The following is an 18,752-nucleotide window of genomic DNA, read 5'->3' as shown; positions in this document are numbered from 1 at the left end:
TTCAGTTCTATGTTTAACTCTTCATATTTTTGAGAGTTTCCATTCATTTATTCTCTGTTAGTGTGATTTGCTGTGACTGAGTGGGGCCACGACGATGACACGTTTCAGGAAGCTTGTGTCTTAGTCAGAAGCCGCAGACAGACGCCTTGTGGATTGACGGGATCTGTTAAGAAAAGCTGGAAGCTCTGAGGGTTGTTGTGTGTCTCTTCCACATGGCTGGAAGTGTAGAGACAGCGCCTTGAGAGTGGCTGGATGCTGTCTTCTGTCCTTCAGAGAGGGACACGGAATGATGTCTGTCAAACACATGCGACTCGCCAAAAAGCTGTCACAACTGCGGACTTAACAAGATGACTGCATATTGCATATTCCGACCTTGAAGCACAAGTCTTATCATGGAACTGAAGTCGAGAGAACATCTAGTCACATATTCAAATATCCTTTATTCAAGAGCAGCATTGGCAGAAGTGGGGAAAATACAGCTCTTACTTTGCGTTCACGTAGTTGACTTTGAGCTCCATTCGTTTTTTGGGGGTTTTTTTCGGGCCGCCACAGACTTTGCCTTGAACATTAGCTTCGAAGCCATGCTAGCTCGTACAGAGCTCCACAGCTCCACACCCAACAAGTGGGATTGAAACAGGAAGCTGCCACCAGAGAACGAGTTCAGCAAAACAGAACCACGAAACGCTAAAGCGTGAACATGCAACGCACTCTCACTCCTAAGCTTTCTGCGTCCCATGGTGACACAAAATCCTCTCTTTACGCCCAAAAATCTGCCTCTTATTTACACTGGTACTGCACTACACCAATAGATCTCTGTCTATAGCTATATAAGCTCCGAAACCAACATGGCCCCAGTGGAAGAAGTACCGATCACGTACCTCTAACATAAAAGTAAACAACAGGAGGCGGTGGTTGGTGAGGCCGTTAAATGTGTTGCGACTGGAGGTCGGAGAATTTCTGCCAGCGTTATGTCTTCTCTGTGTCTCATTCAAGCTAAGTATAAGGTAGTAACAGCAACACTGCCCCTCAGTACTGCTCCATTTGACCCGTATCTGTAATTCGTGGAAGTGTGCAGAAATACGGATGAACTACACATAGGACCCGGACAGAAGGCTCTCTCCGTATCTGAAGCTGTACGTAACGTTGAGCATAAATGGGCCTTTAAATGTTTCATGTTGACACATGAGGCTTTGGATTGTTGCTCAAATGTTGTCCCTTCCACTGTACATGTTAGAGACTACTCTAAAAAAAAAACAATTTAGGGTGAAGCTTTGTAGAGTACTGCATCATGTCACATGGTATATATATTTTTGTCACTCAACTTTTTGGCATAGAGAGTCAAGTTTATGGTCAGATATGGTGCTATATACAGTAGGGCGGAACAAATCTCGACATGACGTATATCTCGATAAGATACAATATCACAGTGGAAATCCTGTTTTTTGCAGTAAATAAAAACATGACGATGCTTCAGGATGTACAAAATGGGATGTTTGCCACTAGCAGGTTTTAGCTGTCAATAACCTGCTAGCACAAAATGATGTTAACTGACCTAGTGAGTCAGAATCAAATGAAGGAACCACCCACTCTGTGAGAGCAACTCTGTCGTGTTGAGGGCTGCGTCTGAGACTGCCAGCTCCACTCTGACGCTGTTGTGCAGGGGCCATGGCGTACGACCTTCTCCTGGGCTTTGATGAAACATTTGAAATCATGAATGGCTTTCTCTGATCAATGCAGGACAGTTACCATAGTTACACATTTCTTTAACTCTCCCAGGAAATGCTGTGACAAGCTATCGCTAGGCAACACCTCCAACAATATAAAAACACTGGTATTTATCAGCTGAATATTTTACTCAACAATTCAACAATTGATTTCAAATTTTGACCAACGTCAGAGAAACTCAATCCCCTTTGAGAGCTCGCATGCCAGTCGACTTTTGGGGCAGGATTTCAGCGTCAGGCTCTGTCCTCCAGTTTCCAGGGTTATGGTGCGTTTATCAGTAACATAAGGAGTGTGACACCATCCGCACTGGCTGTCGATAATGCTGCCTGGTGCCAGCGTGTGCCCTGGAGACGGAAGTCTCGGGGAGACTCACGGCTGCAGCGGGGGAAGATGCCACCAAGGCTGTGAGCCTGCAGCAGCAGAGAGCAGTGGGGGAGCGCTTTATATGAATAGGCCGGCCTTCTAAACAAACAGCTCATTTTCAAACTGCTTCAGAAAAATCTGGAAAAGGTGGGAGGTAAACAAAGAACTGCCATTTTTAGTCCAGAAGCAGGAGAGATTGCTAACAAGCAGGGGAAGCGATTGATGAGCAGATAACAAGATAAAGTGAAAATAATGTGTGAGCAGGTGCGTGTAGTGGGCCCGACCACAACAGAGGGGAGTGGAGCGAGACAAGAGGGGAGGAGGAATACATTTACCTTGACTGACACTGCGACAGGGAGAGCAAGCAGAAATCCCCACTCATAGAATTTGTAGCTCCAAAACATCATGCGACACAATCTCTGCAGTGCTGGGGGGGGGGAACACTAGTGGGACGTGACCACACACCTCACATATCTTTGGGTCTATTCGTGTTCACTCGCCGCTTTCTTTATGTCTCACCCTGAACTCAAGCACAAACCAGTGTAAAAATGGCACACATTTCAAACAAGTCAGTCACATCCTTCGTAGTCACTTGCTTTTGTGTGTAACTGAGTGACTGCATTGTGTGTGTGTGGTTACACGTGTACACAAAACAGTGAGTGCACACACTGGCGTATGAGTATGCAGTGTAACACATCAGCTGTGTGTGTTTGTTCCATGCCTGAGCATGTGCTTTTGTGCTTCCAGTGCATGTGTGCGTTGGCTATAAAGCAGATATCCCTGAGTACACGGAACAATGTGCATGTCACATGGAAGCGGAGCCGATCGATACCACACAGGAGCTCGCTTGAGAGACGGTGGCATTTGCAGGATGTAAAAGAGAGAGAGAGACAATGAAGGACCACAACTCTCTGGTCACACAGTGACCTATTGACGCCAACTTTGTCAATACGGCGCCGATCAATGTTTGCCCTCGTGGTCACTGGATTTGGAATTATGTAAACAAAACTAGCAGTTATGTAAAGAACAGTCGCACTTTGTTTTGTCATTTCACATGTTTTAGTGATTATTATCATTTGTATAATTATCATTGTTGTTGTTGTTGTTGTAACCAGCTGCGATGTGGAGGAAATGACAGCAAACCGTCAACGGAAACTAACTGCGGTTTGGACATTGTTCGTACAATGCTGCAATCTAGTGGTGAGCGAAAGTATCGCAGCTACGACATGAAAGGAAGCGTATTAAACGAGTGCAGTCGAATTGGGGTCAAAATTAGAATGAGAGGCAGAAAGACAGACATGTTGGTTGAGAGATAGATAGATAGATCGACAGATAGATAGATAGATAGATAGATAGACAGACAGATAGATAAATAGATAGATACATAGATAGATAGATAGATAGATAGATAGATAGATAGACAGACAGACAGACAGACAGACAGATAGATAGATAGACAGACAGACAGACAGATAGATAGATAGATGATAGATAGATAGATAGACAGACAGACAGACAGATAGATAGATAGATAGATAGATAGACAGACAGACAGACAGACAGACAGACAGACAGACAGACAGACAGACAGATAGATAGATAGATAGATAGATAGATAGATAGATAGATAGATAGATAGATTATTTTTAAATTATATGATTTAAAAATGGCAAAGGGAATTTTTTTAAAACACGATTTGTTTTCCCAGATTTTGTAATGTTCAGTGATACTGATACTTTGATGATCTCACTCTGGTATCAGGGTGTTAAGCCCCGACTGGACCTGTCAGGTGGACCAAACAAAACACGGCCAGTAGCGTAAGGATTGACAAATCCACACCTCGGTGACATGGAAATGCGGCTGCGATAACAAAGGAGGTCATGTTTGTGGATCTGGGTGTGGTTCAGCTGGGGTGGGAGGAGTCCACAGGTATGAGGAAGGCGGACGGAGCACCTGCTGCTGTTATTCATCGCAAAGTTCACTTAGTAAAAGGTCTGAACAGTTCTACAACAACGGAAACCATGCAGAGTAAGTTTTAAGATTTCATTAACACTAACTTTAGAGAGCCAGGTGTGGACTCTAGCTAGTGTGATGCGCTGTATTCATCTTGCTGGATGAGTGTCAAAGGATAACAGGCGTGCTTACAGTACCTGTGTTTATTACTTCACGCAAGTATTTAAAGTGTGTTTCTCGGTTCTTTTAATGTAATTGCATACAACAGCGGCATAATATATGTATACATATAATATATGTTTTAATTTAACCACCTAACTCTGAGAGTAATTGTTCCTAATTATGAAGTAGTAACAGGAATACGACGGTTTAAAACATTAGAGTTGTTGTAACCTGTGCCGTGTTAATATTTTGGTGATACATTTGTTTTCTTTTAAAACCTGGAGGTGGAAGGGCCTGTATTCCTGCATTCCTCACGTGCCTTCTAACTCGAACAGTGTGATGTCTGCTTGTGAGCATACGTCAATGTTTTCTCAACTTTTTCTCATGATTATCACTCAGTTTTTTTCAGTTACAGTTACACAGCATGACTGCTTGATAGTGTACAATTGAAATGTAATGACAGTTACACATGACAGTCATGGTAACAATCACATGTTAAACCACCCCAACAAACCGTCAGTTCTCTCCTTTGGGACTCATCTCAAACTTCCAGTCGTGACAAACTGGTGATTTCACTCTGAGACATCGACTAAGTCAATATTTAATTCAGGAAAACAGAAGTTCCCAGCGCTGAGCTCACGACTCCGACCACTTCTGAAGAGCGTTTCTGACAGATCATAATCATGTTGTTGCATTCTTCTTGTGTTTTAGCGAAATGTTTCTGTGATGTGAAACATTTACACAACAAACATGATCCATCTGGTATGTTTTAATGCCAAGCTTCTTAATCTACTAATTTATGGTAACAAACAATCATGGACTAAATGACAAACATTTAATCTCGTGGCAGATCCAGTGGAACACATCGCTGACCTAGATGGGTGACAGATGCGCTACATTTTTAAGCCATATTTGTCGCCCATTTTCATTTTTTAGCCTCTCAACCTGGTCTTTAGGAAACAGTACTCACTGATACCGAGTACTTACTCCATTACGCATAAAGGCACTTTGAGTTTTTTTCCCCATATATATCATTATTTGAACAACATTCCTCCGTGTGTTTTTCTTAGACATGGGTGACGGTCAAAAGTTGGTGACTCCAGTACAAACACTTATGTTGCAAAACTGTCATAAACTGACGGCATGCTGCCGTAAAGTGGTATCGGTTTTGTGGTATCAGTAGCCATTCTATGAGTACAAGTACAAGTACTCAAGTCCGGTATCGCACCGATACCCAATACCGATATTGGCGGATCCCTAATTTGCACAATATGCCAGTGTGATCCTGAGAAGTAAATTGATTTAATGTACTGTCTGTCTCTAAGGTATGAACTCATCAGGTAGCCGGACCCTTTCTGAGGACCAGTTCAGCTGTTCCATCTGCCTAGAGATCTTTGTGGAGCCTGTCTCCACACCTTGTGGCCACAGCTTCTGCAAGGCCTGCCTGCAGGGCTACTGGAACCACAGCAAGAAGTTCCTCTGCCCAATGTGCAAGAAGAGCTACTCCAAAAAACCTGAGATGAGCGTCAACCGGGTCCTGGCTGAAATCTCCTCCCAGTTCCAGGGCCTGATGTCTGCTGGAAGTGGGGTGGATCTTGCTGGCTCCCCTGGGTCGGCACTGAGCGTGAGCCATGATACCGGGCAAAGGAGCTCTCCTGTAACTGGCACCGGAGAGTTTGCGCAGCCTGGAGATGTTCCTTGTGATGCATGTATTGGGAGGAAGTTGAAGGCTCACAAGTCGTGTGTGAACTGCCCCGGTTCCTTCTGTGAGACCCACCTCAGACACCACAAAAAGGTCAGTGTTCTGCATTTCCTATGCATGAATTATCATGGACACTGGTGTATGTCTGATAACAACAGAGAAAAGTTGGAAACTGCTGCATGTTTCATCACCAAACCATGAGCAAGAGAGTGATCCAACTCTCATCTTGGTCATTTGATTCCGGTCCTGATCGAAGGAACAGGATCATAGATTACACAACTGACAGATCAGAGCCCACCTTGATTCTGGTTTTAGTCATGTGCCACTGTTTTGTATGATCACGGGGGATCCACCCAGCAAGCGCCACATTCACAAGTGTATCTCTTTTAAAGAGAATGTAAACAACATCATTTCATCTTGAATCTCCTCAGGTCAAATCTCTGACCTCTCACCGCCTCATTGAACCCACCTTCAACCTGGAGGAGAAAATCTGTAAGAAGCACGAGCGTCTGCTGGAGGTCTACTGTCGCAGCGACCACATGTGCATCTGCACCGCCTGTGCCGAGAGCGTGCACAAGTCCCACGACATAGTCACCGTGGAGCACGAGTGGAAGAAGAAGATAGTGAGTCTGACTTCCTTCATCCGTCATTCCCCCTCAAGAACTAGGAGCACCAATGTGGAACTTGATATATGATTGGCCAGAAGGTGACAGTGTTTGTCTCCACAGACAAGTTTGGGAAAGAAGAGATCTGAGCTGAAACACCTGATTAAGGAGAGAGCTAAAAAACTGGATGAAGTCAAACAGTCCATCAAGGTCATCAAGGTGAGGCCAGTTTCCAGGCTAAACGTCGATCATGCTGAAATACTGGAATAACAAGTCAATAAAAGTAGGTAGTTACAGCATAATGATCTGCTGTGGGTCAACTTTAAAGCCTCATTGTCGGTTTCTCATTGAACGTTTTAGTGTAACGGAAACTAAAAATAAACAAGGGCTCCAATATTTCTCTGGAGTTAATGGTGAGTGTCCCAGTAATGGTGCCTGCTGAAGGAAAAACAGAGTCATGCTCCTTTACGACTTCCTTATTTGCCCTGCCTACACTTCTACACAGTGCAGGAAGGAGTCCTTGGGCTGATCCTCTGGTCTCCTCCTCCTCCATCAACAGCTGTGACTAGGGGAATATTAAAGTCTCACACCGTGTACAATCCCCACATATCACTTTAAACTCTTGAACGATTAAGGACAAACAAAGTACAAAGTAGGAGTGTTTCAATGACAAAATATTTTAATGATGTTCTTTGGTTTGCCTGTGATACAGAGCTAATTATGATGTCACCTTTGTAACACTAGCATTTTACGCAACCAGGTGAGGATCAAATCCCACTGTCGTCCACACAGCCACTCTCCAGACTTACTTCCGATCAGACTAATAAACCTGGCTTTTGGGTTTACAGTGTGTATTCCTCAGATGTTCTGGTTCTCATTCAGACCTTGTCTGACCAGTCAGACCTGTCCAGGCATCAACTGAGGTTTTGTTCTCACGTCGAAGGTCACGGTAATCCCTGGTTAGACAATGACATCAGAGCATGTTTCAGTATTCACCATTCATTTTCCCTATTGAACAAGCCATCCTGCTATTGCATTTCATTTTTAACGCTGTTTCAGTGACAGTAGTTATTGACAAATTCAGCGTAACACATTCATTATTTCTATGGTAAAGTACTTCCCAGGTGAGAAGCTTCCAACAAACACAAAATGATGGCGCAATGCTCTGAGTCTATTCATGCCTTCTGTCTGTCGTAGGATGGTCCAAGAGACTGTTGGTCTCACTGATGCTCTGTGGTTCTGTTTGCCCAGTAACAAGAGAGCTTAAAGGAAATAGTGGTTTTGGTTTGAACTGGAAACTTCTGGGATCCTCTTTTGGTGGTCAGACCTGTTTGTCCAGTTGTGCAGTCAGATCACCTCAGTCACTGCTGCAGGGGACAGAGGCGTTTCTTTAAACCCCTCGCACTAGTTGTCATTATGACCATGTTATTGCTGCAATGATTCTAGGAATATGTGAAAAGGTCTGCAACTCCATCCTCAAATTAGAATGTTATGATATGAGAGTATCAGAAGCAAGACGTAATGACACCAACAAAACACTAGTAAATTACCAACTCGCTTGCATTCAATCACTAAAGTCAGAAGTAGTGTATCGTGAAGTAGAATTTGATGTATATGTCCAACCAGTTGTTGACCCCATGCTGTTGCAGGCCAGCGCTAAGAAAGAGTTGGAGGAGAGCTGGCAGGTCTACGCCGAGCTGCAGCGCCTGGTGGAGCAGAGTCAGGCTGAACTGGTGGAGCTGATCGCCACCAGAGAGCGGGAGGCGGAGAAACACGCGCAGGAGATGGCAAGAGGTTTGGAGAACGAGTTGAGTCAACTCAGACGACGGAGCAGCGAGCTGGAGGCCTTCGCTCACACGCAGGACAGAGTGGTCTTCCTGCAGGTGCTCACCCACAGTTCATGTCACTGTTTTATCGTGTTGGTATGTGGCCCAGACTGAGGCTGCGGGCCACATGCGGCTGTCCTGCTGTGTTTATCCGGCCTTTATGAGGTCAGATGTCAAATGTTTAAAAGAAATCATATCTTTTTCTTATTAATATTTGAACTTATTTAATTAGTTATTTTAATGTTCTCCCCCAACCCCATAGTTATTATTAGTCATATTGAAGTGTTGAATTCATATTGTAAGTAGATACAAAATAAGGCAAAGCAACACTGATAATACATCATTTATTGTTACAATTATAACTACAATTGTGACAAGCATAGTTGTGGTAGTAATACTAGTAGCTGGAGTACTACATACTACTATGAGGCCTTAAAGTTCCTTGAACTTTGCCTCATTTGCACATATGTATCCAGTTGACATTCGCTTCTCTCTTTCCTCAGAACCTCATTGCTTTACCTCCCCTGCCCGAGCCCACCGACTGGTCAGCGGTCAGCATCAACACTGACCTCTACCTGAGCACCATCCGCTCCTCTGTGAGCAAACTAGTGGAAAAGTTTCAGGAGGAGCTGAAAAAACTTTATTCAAAAGGTAAAGCCATCTTTAACATAAACAACTGATCAGTATAACTACCCGAATCCTTATTACAGTTTATCAATGTGTATCGAAAACTGGGCTCTGACACTTACAAGACACTGCCCTCACTCTACGGTTCTGGCAGCACTGTCGGTTCCCTGAGAGGCTGAAGGCTGTGAGCGACAGCAGCAGATGTCTTAAGCTGCCCAGCATTAGACCTGAAAATGACTCATTGATGCACAGCTAGCCTGACTTTGCCTCTTCACTTGGGACATGTCCTCACACCGGTTCTCTCTTTTGTCCTCAGAGCTGCGGAAGGTACAGAACTATTCAAGTGAGTACTCGAATTTCATAAGCACATTCTCTTCTTCGGCTTTTCACGTTTCACGTCTTCCATCATCTGTAGATGACTGGAGTGGAGAAGAACAATTATAAACAATTGATGCGTTTAAAGGTACATAGTATAGGGCTGGTGAACATAAAATAATAAACCAGAACCAAAAGATATGAGAAAAAAACAGGTCAAATTAGTTCAAACAGTATTTTAGTATTCAAGGCCGTCCAACGCCCACATTAAACATGCCGCTGTTATATTCCAGGTGAGGTGATCCTGGACCCAAGCACTGCCCAGCGGAACCTGGCTGTCTCGGAAGACGGTCGTCAGGTCCGGTATGAAGAACGCAAGACCTCCCACTCTGAGGGCCCCAAGCGCTTCAGCCCGGCCCTCTTCGTGCTGGGCAGAGAGGGTCTCAGCTCAGGGCGACACTACTGGGAGGTGGACCTCAGTCGTAAGACCGCCTGGACACTGGGCATGGCCAGCTCCACAGCTCGCCGCAAGGGTGAGATCAAGCTGAGTCCAGAAGGAGGATACTGGTGTCTGTGGCTGAAGAACGGGGAGGTGAAGGCTCTGGCTTCATCCCGTCAGGCCCTCATGATTCCAGTCCAGCCCAGCAAGGTGGGAGTATTCCTGGATTATGATGGAGGTCGCATCTCCTTCTACGACATCAAATCCCGTCTCCATCTCTACACGTTCAGTGACACCTTTAATGACAGTCTGTATCCCATCTTCAGTCCCTGTCTGACCCATGACGGTAAAAACTCTGCCCCCCTCGTGATAACTTCTGTAAAACATACATGACACTCCAAGTGATTATTTGTTCAAACGTAGCTTCTCTTTGCTGTCCACTGAAGATGTATGGGGCACTCGCTATAGTCAAACTAGCCTTCTTCAAAATGTGTTTATAATAGCGATGGATTCATAAGCAAGGACTCAATGAAAAAGAACTTTTAGTTGTGTTTTCACATTTTTTAGCAGTGTAATGTTTCTCCTTGCCTGACAGCTTGCAACATTTTGTCATCATTTCTGTTTACAGTTTATTCACTTGTGAGAGATGTCAACATTTGTACATATGTGTTGTTGAATTGGTTAGTTGTCCTTTACTTTCTTACAGAGATACTACTTTTCAGTAAAAGCAATGTCCAGTCTTTTTTTTTTTTACATTTTATTTTTCTACATTTTATATCCCCACGTACATCTGGGAACATATTTAGCTCAGGTGCTCAATAGGTTCAGAAATGCTGTTTCAATGTTTCACGTGCCAAATAAAACTCAGACGTGTTTGTTGATGTTTTCTGTCAAAACTAAATAAATAAAGATAGTACAACAGTACAAGTATGAACAAGGCTTATATTTCTTTATTTATTGGTTGGTGATGAAGTAGGAGAATCCTATCAAACTGTTTCTTAGATTACAGTGAGTGTCACGGCACAAGAGGTGCAGACTCAGCAAGTAAGGACGGATGTATGTTTTCATCAAGTGAGCAAAACTCTGTGGAGACTATGGAAGTGTGTTCGTGGCAGGATTTGAGGTTCAAGACCCGGAGCCTCATTTATAAACAGTGTATATGCACAAAAGAGTGTGTCTGCCATGTGATATGCATCAAATGGTATTTGTAAAAACAAACTTTGGGGGAATATGTGCTCCGACGCTGACATACATACCAGGAGGAAGAAGAATCAGAGAATCAATGAAAACCGCCTGAAAGTGATTCACATGAGTGAAGTTAGATCCTACACATTTCACAGAGTGTATATAGTTTATTTGAAAAAAAAAATGAAGAAATGTACATTTCATTTGCCCACCCACGTCTGCTATCATGAAACTATAGTGAAACTCCTTCACATCATCAATAAGACAGTCAGTCGCCGTCCCCTCGACACATCTGCTGCTGTGTGCGGGCGATCGTCGAATCTGATCTGATAAATGACACAAGAGGTGGAGAGGGAACCATTTTTTATTGATTATTTACAAGTTGCTTTAGAGTTGGACACTTTTTGGTGCCTTGCATCTCCTGTTGGACTTCAAATAAAGTAAAGTATGGTGTACACCAGGGGTGGGCAAACTGTTCCACAAAGGGCTGCAGTGGGTGCAGGTTTTTGTTCCAACCAATCAAGAGGACACTTTTTCACCAACAGGTGTCTTAGGGGTACAATCACTCAGTCAGTCACCTCCACTTCATTGGTCAAACTGTGTGAGCTTGTTTGGTTGGAAGAAAAACCTGCACCACCACGGCCCTTTGAGGACCGGATTGACCACCCTTGGTGTACACTTTATCTTCAAACAAGACCACAAAGTGACTTTCTAGCGGTGCCTCCATCTTCACATCTCACTGGAGCAATTCTGGGTCACAGCAGTGCTAATTTCAATATGCATTTGGGGTGTTTTGGGAGGCGTACATTCATTTCCTGCGTACTCGCACCATGGTGTGCTCACCTACGCGAGGCTTCACAAATGAGGCCGCTGGTCCGAGAGGCAGGTGAGCATGGCTGTGCAGATAGGCCATAAAGGTTCCACGATCCTGTGGACCTGGTGCTTCACGTGGCAGACGGAGGTGCAGACAGGCAGGCAGAACTTCTCAAAATGAACCACTTGTTAGCAAACCATTTCAGGTTGATGGCTGGGTTGGTCTACTTTACTAGTAAGAGTAGAGAAGTTTTATTATTCACGTCTTTATCTTGAATTCACTTCTGCAATGTTGGTCACTTCAAGGACACAAATCTGATGTCAGCTGGCCTCAGACGGTTGTTAGGTATAAATTTAACTGGGTTAAAGAGGCGGGAGGGGAGCGAGTATATTTTGGGTCTGAGGTGAGAGTGTGTGTTACAGTGGTGAAGGGGCTCAGGGGGTTGGAGGTGGCAGTAGGGACTGTCCGTCTCATGTGTCAGCGCGCAGGCAGCAAAGACACAGCTGCTCTCTGGTGAGTACATGTTCAGTTCTTTATCTGTTTTACTGTCTTCCAAGGGTGTTTTCCTCCCACTGCATTTTGACATATTTTGGTTGTCAGGCTACAACACAGCTGTTGTGTTATTCAAGCAACAATAAGAGCATAGTTGATTTTTAAGTCCATTCACCTTTAGTAGCGATGCAAGAACAAGTGAAGTAGACTATTTTGAAAATTGTAATCTTAGATTTTATTAAGCAAACTGAGATGTTGCCTATAGGCAGTGAACCTGACGATTATTATCGCTCCATGAGCTTATAAATAGGTCATTACATAGAGCAGAGCGGTGTTATATACACCCTCTAATAAGCTTCTGTGACTGCATGGAACTGAAGTGCCATAGTGTCAGAATCTAACCCTGGTGACCTCAATATCACAGCAGGTTTCATGCCCCACTGAAAAGCTAGAAAATGACCCTGCCTCTCCGCCGTGCAGGAATGGCCACCACTGGGAACCTTTCTGAAGAGCAGGTGCACTGCTCCATTTGTCTGGACGTCTTCACCGACCCTGTGTCCATCCCCTGTGGACACAACTTCTGCCAGAGCTGTATTCTGGGATACTGGAAAACAAGCCCATTGTATCAGTGTCCTATGTGTAAGAAGTCTTTCCATAAAAAGCCAGACTTGAGCATCAACACTGTCTTAAGGGAAATCGCTGAGCAGTTCAAAGAGATCAGAGTTGCTGGCGTGGAAGAGAGGACCAGCAAGTGGACAATGGAGAGGCAGAGGAGGGAAGATGAGGAGAGGCTGGTGGACAAAGGTCAAATGAAGCAGCTTTTGGAAGAGCTGAAACAAAAGCAGGAAGAGGACAAGCGGAGGAATGTAGCTTCGAAACCAGCGCAGAGGAAAACATCCAAAGAGGAGTCACCATCTTTACGGCTTCCTGGCTCCGTCCCCCAAACACCTCCTCTGCCATTGCCGAGAGCGAAATCATCCCAAACGGTGATTCAGGGTCTTCCACCAGCACAGCCTCAGAAAACACCACCATTGTCCCCTCAAACTGAAGCCCCTCAAGCTCTTCAAGCCTCGTCTCTACCTTCCACCTTGATCCCCTCTTCCGTTTGGGAGGAGGTCCTCTGTGACGTTTGCCTGGGCGATGGAAGACCAAGGGCGGTGAAATCCTGCCTGGTGTGTCTGACCTCCTACTGTGAGGAGCACCTGAAGTCTCACTCAGTGAGGTTCACCAAACACAAGCTGATGGAACCCGTTGCAAACATGGAGGACAGGATGTGCCCCAAACACGAGCGGCTTTTGGAGCTGTTTTGTAAAAAAGAACAGACCTGCGTGTGTGTGCTGTGCACGGAGACTGACCACCGGGCACACTACACTGTCCCTGTGGAGCGTGAGTGGAGCGAAAAGAAGGTGGGTGGCTTTATTCATTATTATTAACTATTATGGAAGGTGCAAAAATATAGACTAAAGGCATCCTTAATGATAGCAACCGTTATTTGACCTTTGACTTTAGGGAGTTGTTTGAAACAAACAATAGTTTGGGACACAAGTTTGCTCCATCACTGACCCAATATATCTCAGGCTTTACTGAAGAAGACCGAACTAGATGTCCAGCAGATGATTCAACAGCGAGTGAAGAAGGTGGAGGAGATCAAACACTCAATAGAGGTCAACAAGGTCAGTGCGAATCACAATGGACACATCCTTTATAGGACTTTTTGAGACACGTGAATTGTCTGTGAAATTTCAGGCGAGTGCTCAGAGAGAGATCGATGAGAGCATGCAAGTCTTCTCAGAACTGATCCGATCCATCCAGAGGACTCAGGCCGACCTGGTTCTGGACATCGAGGAGAAGCAGAGGGAGACTGAGCAGAGGGCCCAAAACCTTGTTGCCGAGCTGGAGCAAGAAATTACTACGCTCAAGGGAAGAAGCACTGACCTGGAAAACATGGCTCGCACAGACCACATTCACTTCTTGAAGGTGATGGATCCTGATATCCATATCTCTGGCATGATTGTGGTTCAGACTCAGGAAAATTTTTTGGCGTGAATGATGATGTGTGAAGTAAAGAAGCCCCACATTTCTATAATAATATTGTTCTTTGTCAGATGTTTCCATCACTGAGCTCCACACCTGCTGTGAAAGACTGGTCTGGGACCAGCGTTCCGTCAGACATGTGTGTCGGTATGATCCGGAGAGCCGTGACCCAGTTGGAGGCCACTTTTGATGAAATGGTCAACAGTCTTGCTAAAAGTGGTGAGACTTACTTTGGTTCTACCTTTGTCAACATTACATTTCTTCACTAACAAAACTTTTTTTTTCCAGAAATCAGGCGGATTCAGAAGTACATAGGTAGGTTTCTAAATATAACCACTAACAGTGTGTGGCTGTGCTACAGCAGGGGCGGGGAAGTGAGTCCTCCAAGGGCCGGGGTGGTTCAGGTCCAATGAGGAGGCAACACATTGGGGAAGCCAGGTGTCCTGGTTAGGTTAGAACAAAACTCCTGCCCCACCGTTTGCTTACCTCTGTGCTGTACTGTTGCAGAGGACGTTACCCTGGATCCCGACACAGCCAACCCCTGGTTGCAGCTTTCTCAGGACAGACGGCAGGTGAGGCACTTGGGGGCGTGGCAGGACCTCCCCGAGCACGCTGACCGTTTCGACACTGTGGTCATTGTCCTGGGCCGGGAGGGTTTTACCTCCGGAAGACACTTCTGGGAAGTTCAAGTTGGAGAAAAGGATGACTGGTACTTGGGGGTCGCAAAGTCGTCCGTCAACAGAAAGGGCCGAATTTCTGTCAGCACTTCTCAAGGCTACTGGGCTCTGGCCATGAAAAAAGGACAAGGGTACCGTGTTTCCACGTCCCCACCTCTGCTGCTCAACCTGGACACCAAACTCAAACGTGTGGGAGTGTACGTGGACTACGAGGAGGGCCAGGTGTCCTTTTATGACACAAGGGCTCAGACTCATATTTACACAATGAACGACACATTTACAGAAAAGATTCTGCCCTTTTTCTACCTGTACTGCTGCGACAAAGCGTCTGACACGGTCGTGATTTCACCTGTCATGGAGAAAAATCTTATCAAAAGTTAGAATAAAAACTGTCTTAATTTACATTTTGCTGCATCATTTGTATACATAGAAATATAAAGCTGAGTGTTTATTCATCTGCCTTATCATTTCTCCTTTTACTTCAAATACTGAATTTAAGTATAAATTTAAAATGATGACGCATGTATGCACTTTCGTCTTTTCCAATAAAGAAGTCTAATTCCTTCAGTGTGGCTAAAGCATCTTGTGCTATCTTAGTAGGTGAATCAATTTCAAGGGTGTAATACACTCAACAAAAATCGAAACCCAACACTTTTGTTTTTGCTCCCATTTGGCTCCATGTTGCAAGGATCTGTACACAATTCTTGGAAGCTGAAAATGTCCCAGTTCTTGTATGGGCAGCATACTCACCGGACATGTCACCCACTGAGCATGTGCTTGACCAGCGTATACGACAGCATGTACCAGTTCCCACTGATATCCAGCAACTTTGCACAGCCATTGAAGAGGAGTGGACCAACATTCCACAGGCCACAACTGACAATCTGATAGAATCTATGCGAAGAAGATGTGCTCACTATCACACCTTGAGACAGGTTTGTGAACAATGTTTAGGGAAATGGTAACATTGTGTATCTGGAATGAATTTTAGATCTTTAAGTCCATCTCATGACAAATGGGAGCAAAAACAAAAGTGTTGCGTTTATATTTCTGTTGAATGTGGTTATTGCAAAAGATTTTTTTTTATCATCATTATTCTTATTTTCAAATACAAAAGCTTGTACATCTAGAACTTGATTAAGAGTACAATATGATAATAAGAGTTTTGAAAATTAATTAATCTTAACTTAATAGACAGACAAATTTAAGCTCATTTCATACACTTACTGGGAGGAAGTGCGCCTATTGATGATTCATGATTCATGTATAGATGCAATCTGTTGAAGATGTTGCAACCCAAATTTTTTCACCAAAATTTTTTGCAAGCAATTGTTTATTACAATATTTATTGGCAGGGAAAAACATTTTAGATCAAGAGTGAGTTCACGACTAGAATGAAGATCTGGGACACCATCGCCACAGTTAGTAGAGTTAGTTGGGTTTTGCAGGAACACAGAAGCCACCGCATGGTTTCAACAACGGATGATCTGACTAAAACTATAATTGATATGTTGTGATTTTTCTGCCTTTTTTTTGTTCTTTCTTTTTAGTCATCAGCACCACTCCAACGGTAAATACAACAATGTTTTGTTTTACAAGTAATTTTTTCATTGGCCACTTTTATGTTTTTTGGCTATTTGTCCGCCATGTTTTGTAGTCATCGCTTTCTTTCTTTTGATGATGGCCCCTCTCTGTTTCTAATGTGGCCCTCTAGGAAACTTAATTGCCCACATTCACGCAGAATCAACTTTTGTTAGTCTAGGAAAGTGCTGTGGTACATCCTGCAATAATGGTCAAAAATAAAATAAAACTAAATTGAACAAGAATGATAGTGGTAACTAATAAATAAACCACAAACAACATGGGCTGTTCACAAATTCATTAGTCTGACAGGGAGAAGAGAATAGTCCATGACCAGGGTGAGAAGGGTCAGCTCTGATCCGACCTGGGTCTCTATGTCTTGGAGATATGCAGGTCCTGAAGAGGTGGCAGTCTGCAACCGATCACCTTCTCAGCAGAACGCCCAATGCGCTGCAGTCTGCGCTTGTCCCTGGAGGTGGTGCTGCTGTACCACACGGTGATAGAGAAGGTGAGGATGGACTGGATGATGGTTGCGTTGAACTCCACCAGCATCTTCATCTGCAGTTGTAGTTTCCCAGCTGCTGCAACAGAACATTCTCTGCCGGGAACTTCTTGATGAGGGAACTGATGGTCGGCTCCCATTTGATGGTGGTTCCCAGGAAGCGGAAGCAGTCCACAATGGAAGTGGGCAACGCAGCCGCCATCATGATGAACCAACCAAAATGCTCAGCCGCAGGGCAAAAACCAGGAAAAACACACCAACAAATTAATCCACAAGCAGCAGGGATGAGCACGATCTGGCGCTGCAACACCGTCCAGCCACTCCTTAAGTTTGTGGAGGACTATCAAGGGGATGAGGTGCAGCTGCCATTTCTGCCTGACACTGTCAAGAGAGAGAAACAAACAGGGCACCGGAAAAGACTGAACAAAATAAAAGACTGGTGGAGGGGGTTGTACAGCACCAGGACACCAGTCGGTCCAAATCCCTCCTGTAAAAGGACTCATCTCCATCTGCGATGAGTCAGATGATGGCGGTGTCATCCGCAAACTTGAGCAACTTGGCTGGAGGTGCAGCACTTGGTGTACAGGAAGAAGAGCCATGGAGAGAGTATGTTGAGGGTCAGAATGCCGGAGACAGTCGTTTCCAGCCGCATGCACTGGCTCCGTCTAGTCCAGAAGTCCGTAATGCACCAGCAGACAGAGTCAGGCACATTGAGCTGATGGAGCTTGTCTTAAAGCAGAGCTGGGAGAATCATGTTCAGTCCACAAACAGGACATAGGTTCGCTAGTCCGCGCTGTGAATCTGGAATCTCTCCAGATGAAGCGCAGTGTCTGGGATGAGTTTGCTCAAACACGTCTCCATGAAACACATAACACAAGAGGAGGAAAGGTCCCTGTTCCTTCTCAACATCAGCGTCAGATCATCCATCTTACTGCTGAGCGGGCGGCCGTTGGAGGGGAATATCCCAGGAAGGGGTCTTCTTCGGCGAAGGCGAACAAGTGTGCTGAAATGTTTCCCTCTTCTTCTCGGTCTCTTCCGTCCAGCCAAAAAGTGGACTAACTCCGACACTGACACCAAATGCAGATAATAAGTCAGACGGAGTGACAAGTAAGAACACGCAGATGCACCATCAAAACATAAAAACAAGCAAAATATGCCAGGACGGCCTTTGTCGGCGCCATCTTCCACGTTCATAACACACATAACACACAGCAAGCGTGAATAACGATGCTGGTAAGGAATGTTTAAAAACATTGTACATCTAAATGGAAATCTAAAACATCACCAAGCTCTGACCATCTTGTCCTGAACTCAACATTTCCTGTTAAAAAAAAAAAAAACCTAATGTAAATCTGTTTTGATTCACAGCAGGAAAAGACAACTGGTTAAACTAGTATTTCATGATCATTAAAGCACTGGGTTTGGGGACAGGCTGCTTCTGAACAAGAATATTTTGTATTGAAATTATTAGCATTCGTTTTCCTCCTCTCTTGAATCGTCATATTGTTTTGGTTGACAATCCAAACAATCTGGTTTTGGTCGTGACAATTTGGTTGTTTCTCTCCTTAACTTGAATATGAATAAAGTGATCAAGCGCTCCAAGAGACGACCACTAACACGTCTACGGTGAACATGCTTGGAAGTCCTCGAACACTCAGGTATTACCTTTGAATGGTTCAGGCAAGTACAAATATCCCATGGTGTCATAGAGGTGGTTTTTATTCTATCCAATTTGAGACTTGATCGCAAA

The 18,752-nt window shown here is 44.5% G+C and overlaps 1 protein-coding gene across 1 annotated transcript; it reads left to right on the top strand.

Annotated features, from left to right (window-relative positions):
• The first annotated feature begins 4,010 nt into the window (after positions 1–4,010).
• Positions 4,011–15,300, top strand: LOC128755952 (uncharacterized). Its single transcript, XM_053860066.1, has 15 exons — positions 4,011–4,116; positions 5,529–5,998; positions 6,337–6,528; positions 6,634–6,729; positions 8,160–8,393; positions 8,840–8,987; positions 9,280–9,306; positions 9,572–10,095; positions 12,661–13,074; positions 13,222–13,614; positions 13,786–13,881; positions 13,955–14,185; positions 14,314–14,461; positions 14,531–14,557; positions 14,750–15,300. Exons 1-15 carry the CDS (start codon positions 4,020–4,022, stop codon positions 15,298–15,300), a joined length of 3,648 nt encoding a protein of 1,215 aa, XP_053716041.1. The 5' UTR covers positions 4,011–4,019.
• The last annotated feature ends 3,452 nt before the right edge of the window (positions 15,301–18,752 follow it).

The sequence above is a fragment of the Synchiropus splendidus genome, chromosome 3, assembly GCF_027744825.2.
Source record: "Synchiropus splendidus isolate RoL2022-P1 chromosome 3, RoL_Sspl_1.0, whole genome shotgun sequence".
In the NCBI taxonomy this organism is placed as follows: domain Eukaryota; kingdom Metazoa; phylum Chordata; class Actinopteri; order Syngnathiformes; family Callionymidae; genus Synchiropus; species Synchiropus splendidus.
The sequence above is the reverse complement of the archived record's forward strand: the minus strand, read 5'-3'. Positions and strand labels throughout refer to the sequence as shown.

Bases quoted from the DNA above. Each gene is read 5' to 3' on its own strand.
- LOC128755952 (XM_053860066.1), top strand. From the start codon at position 4,020: ATGAGGAAGGCGGACGGAGCACCTGCTGCTGTTATTCATCGCAAAGTT. The intron at 6,529-6,633 runs GTGAGTCTGACT...TTGTCTCCACAG, and splicing joins ACGAGTGGAAGAAGAAGATA to ACAAGTTTGGGAAAGAAGAG. The intron at 14,462-14,530 runs GTGAGACTTACT...TTTTTTTTCCAG, and splicing joins CAACAGTCTTGCTAAAAGTG to AAATCAGGCGGATTCAGAAG.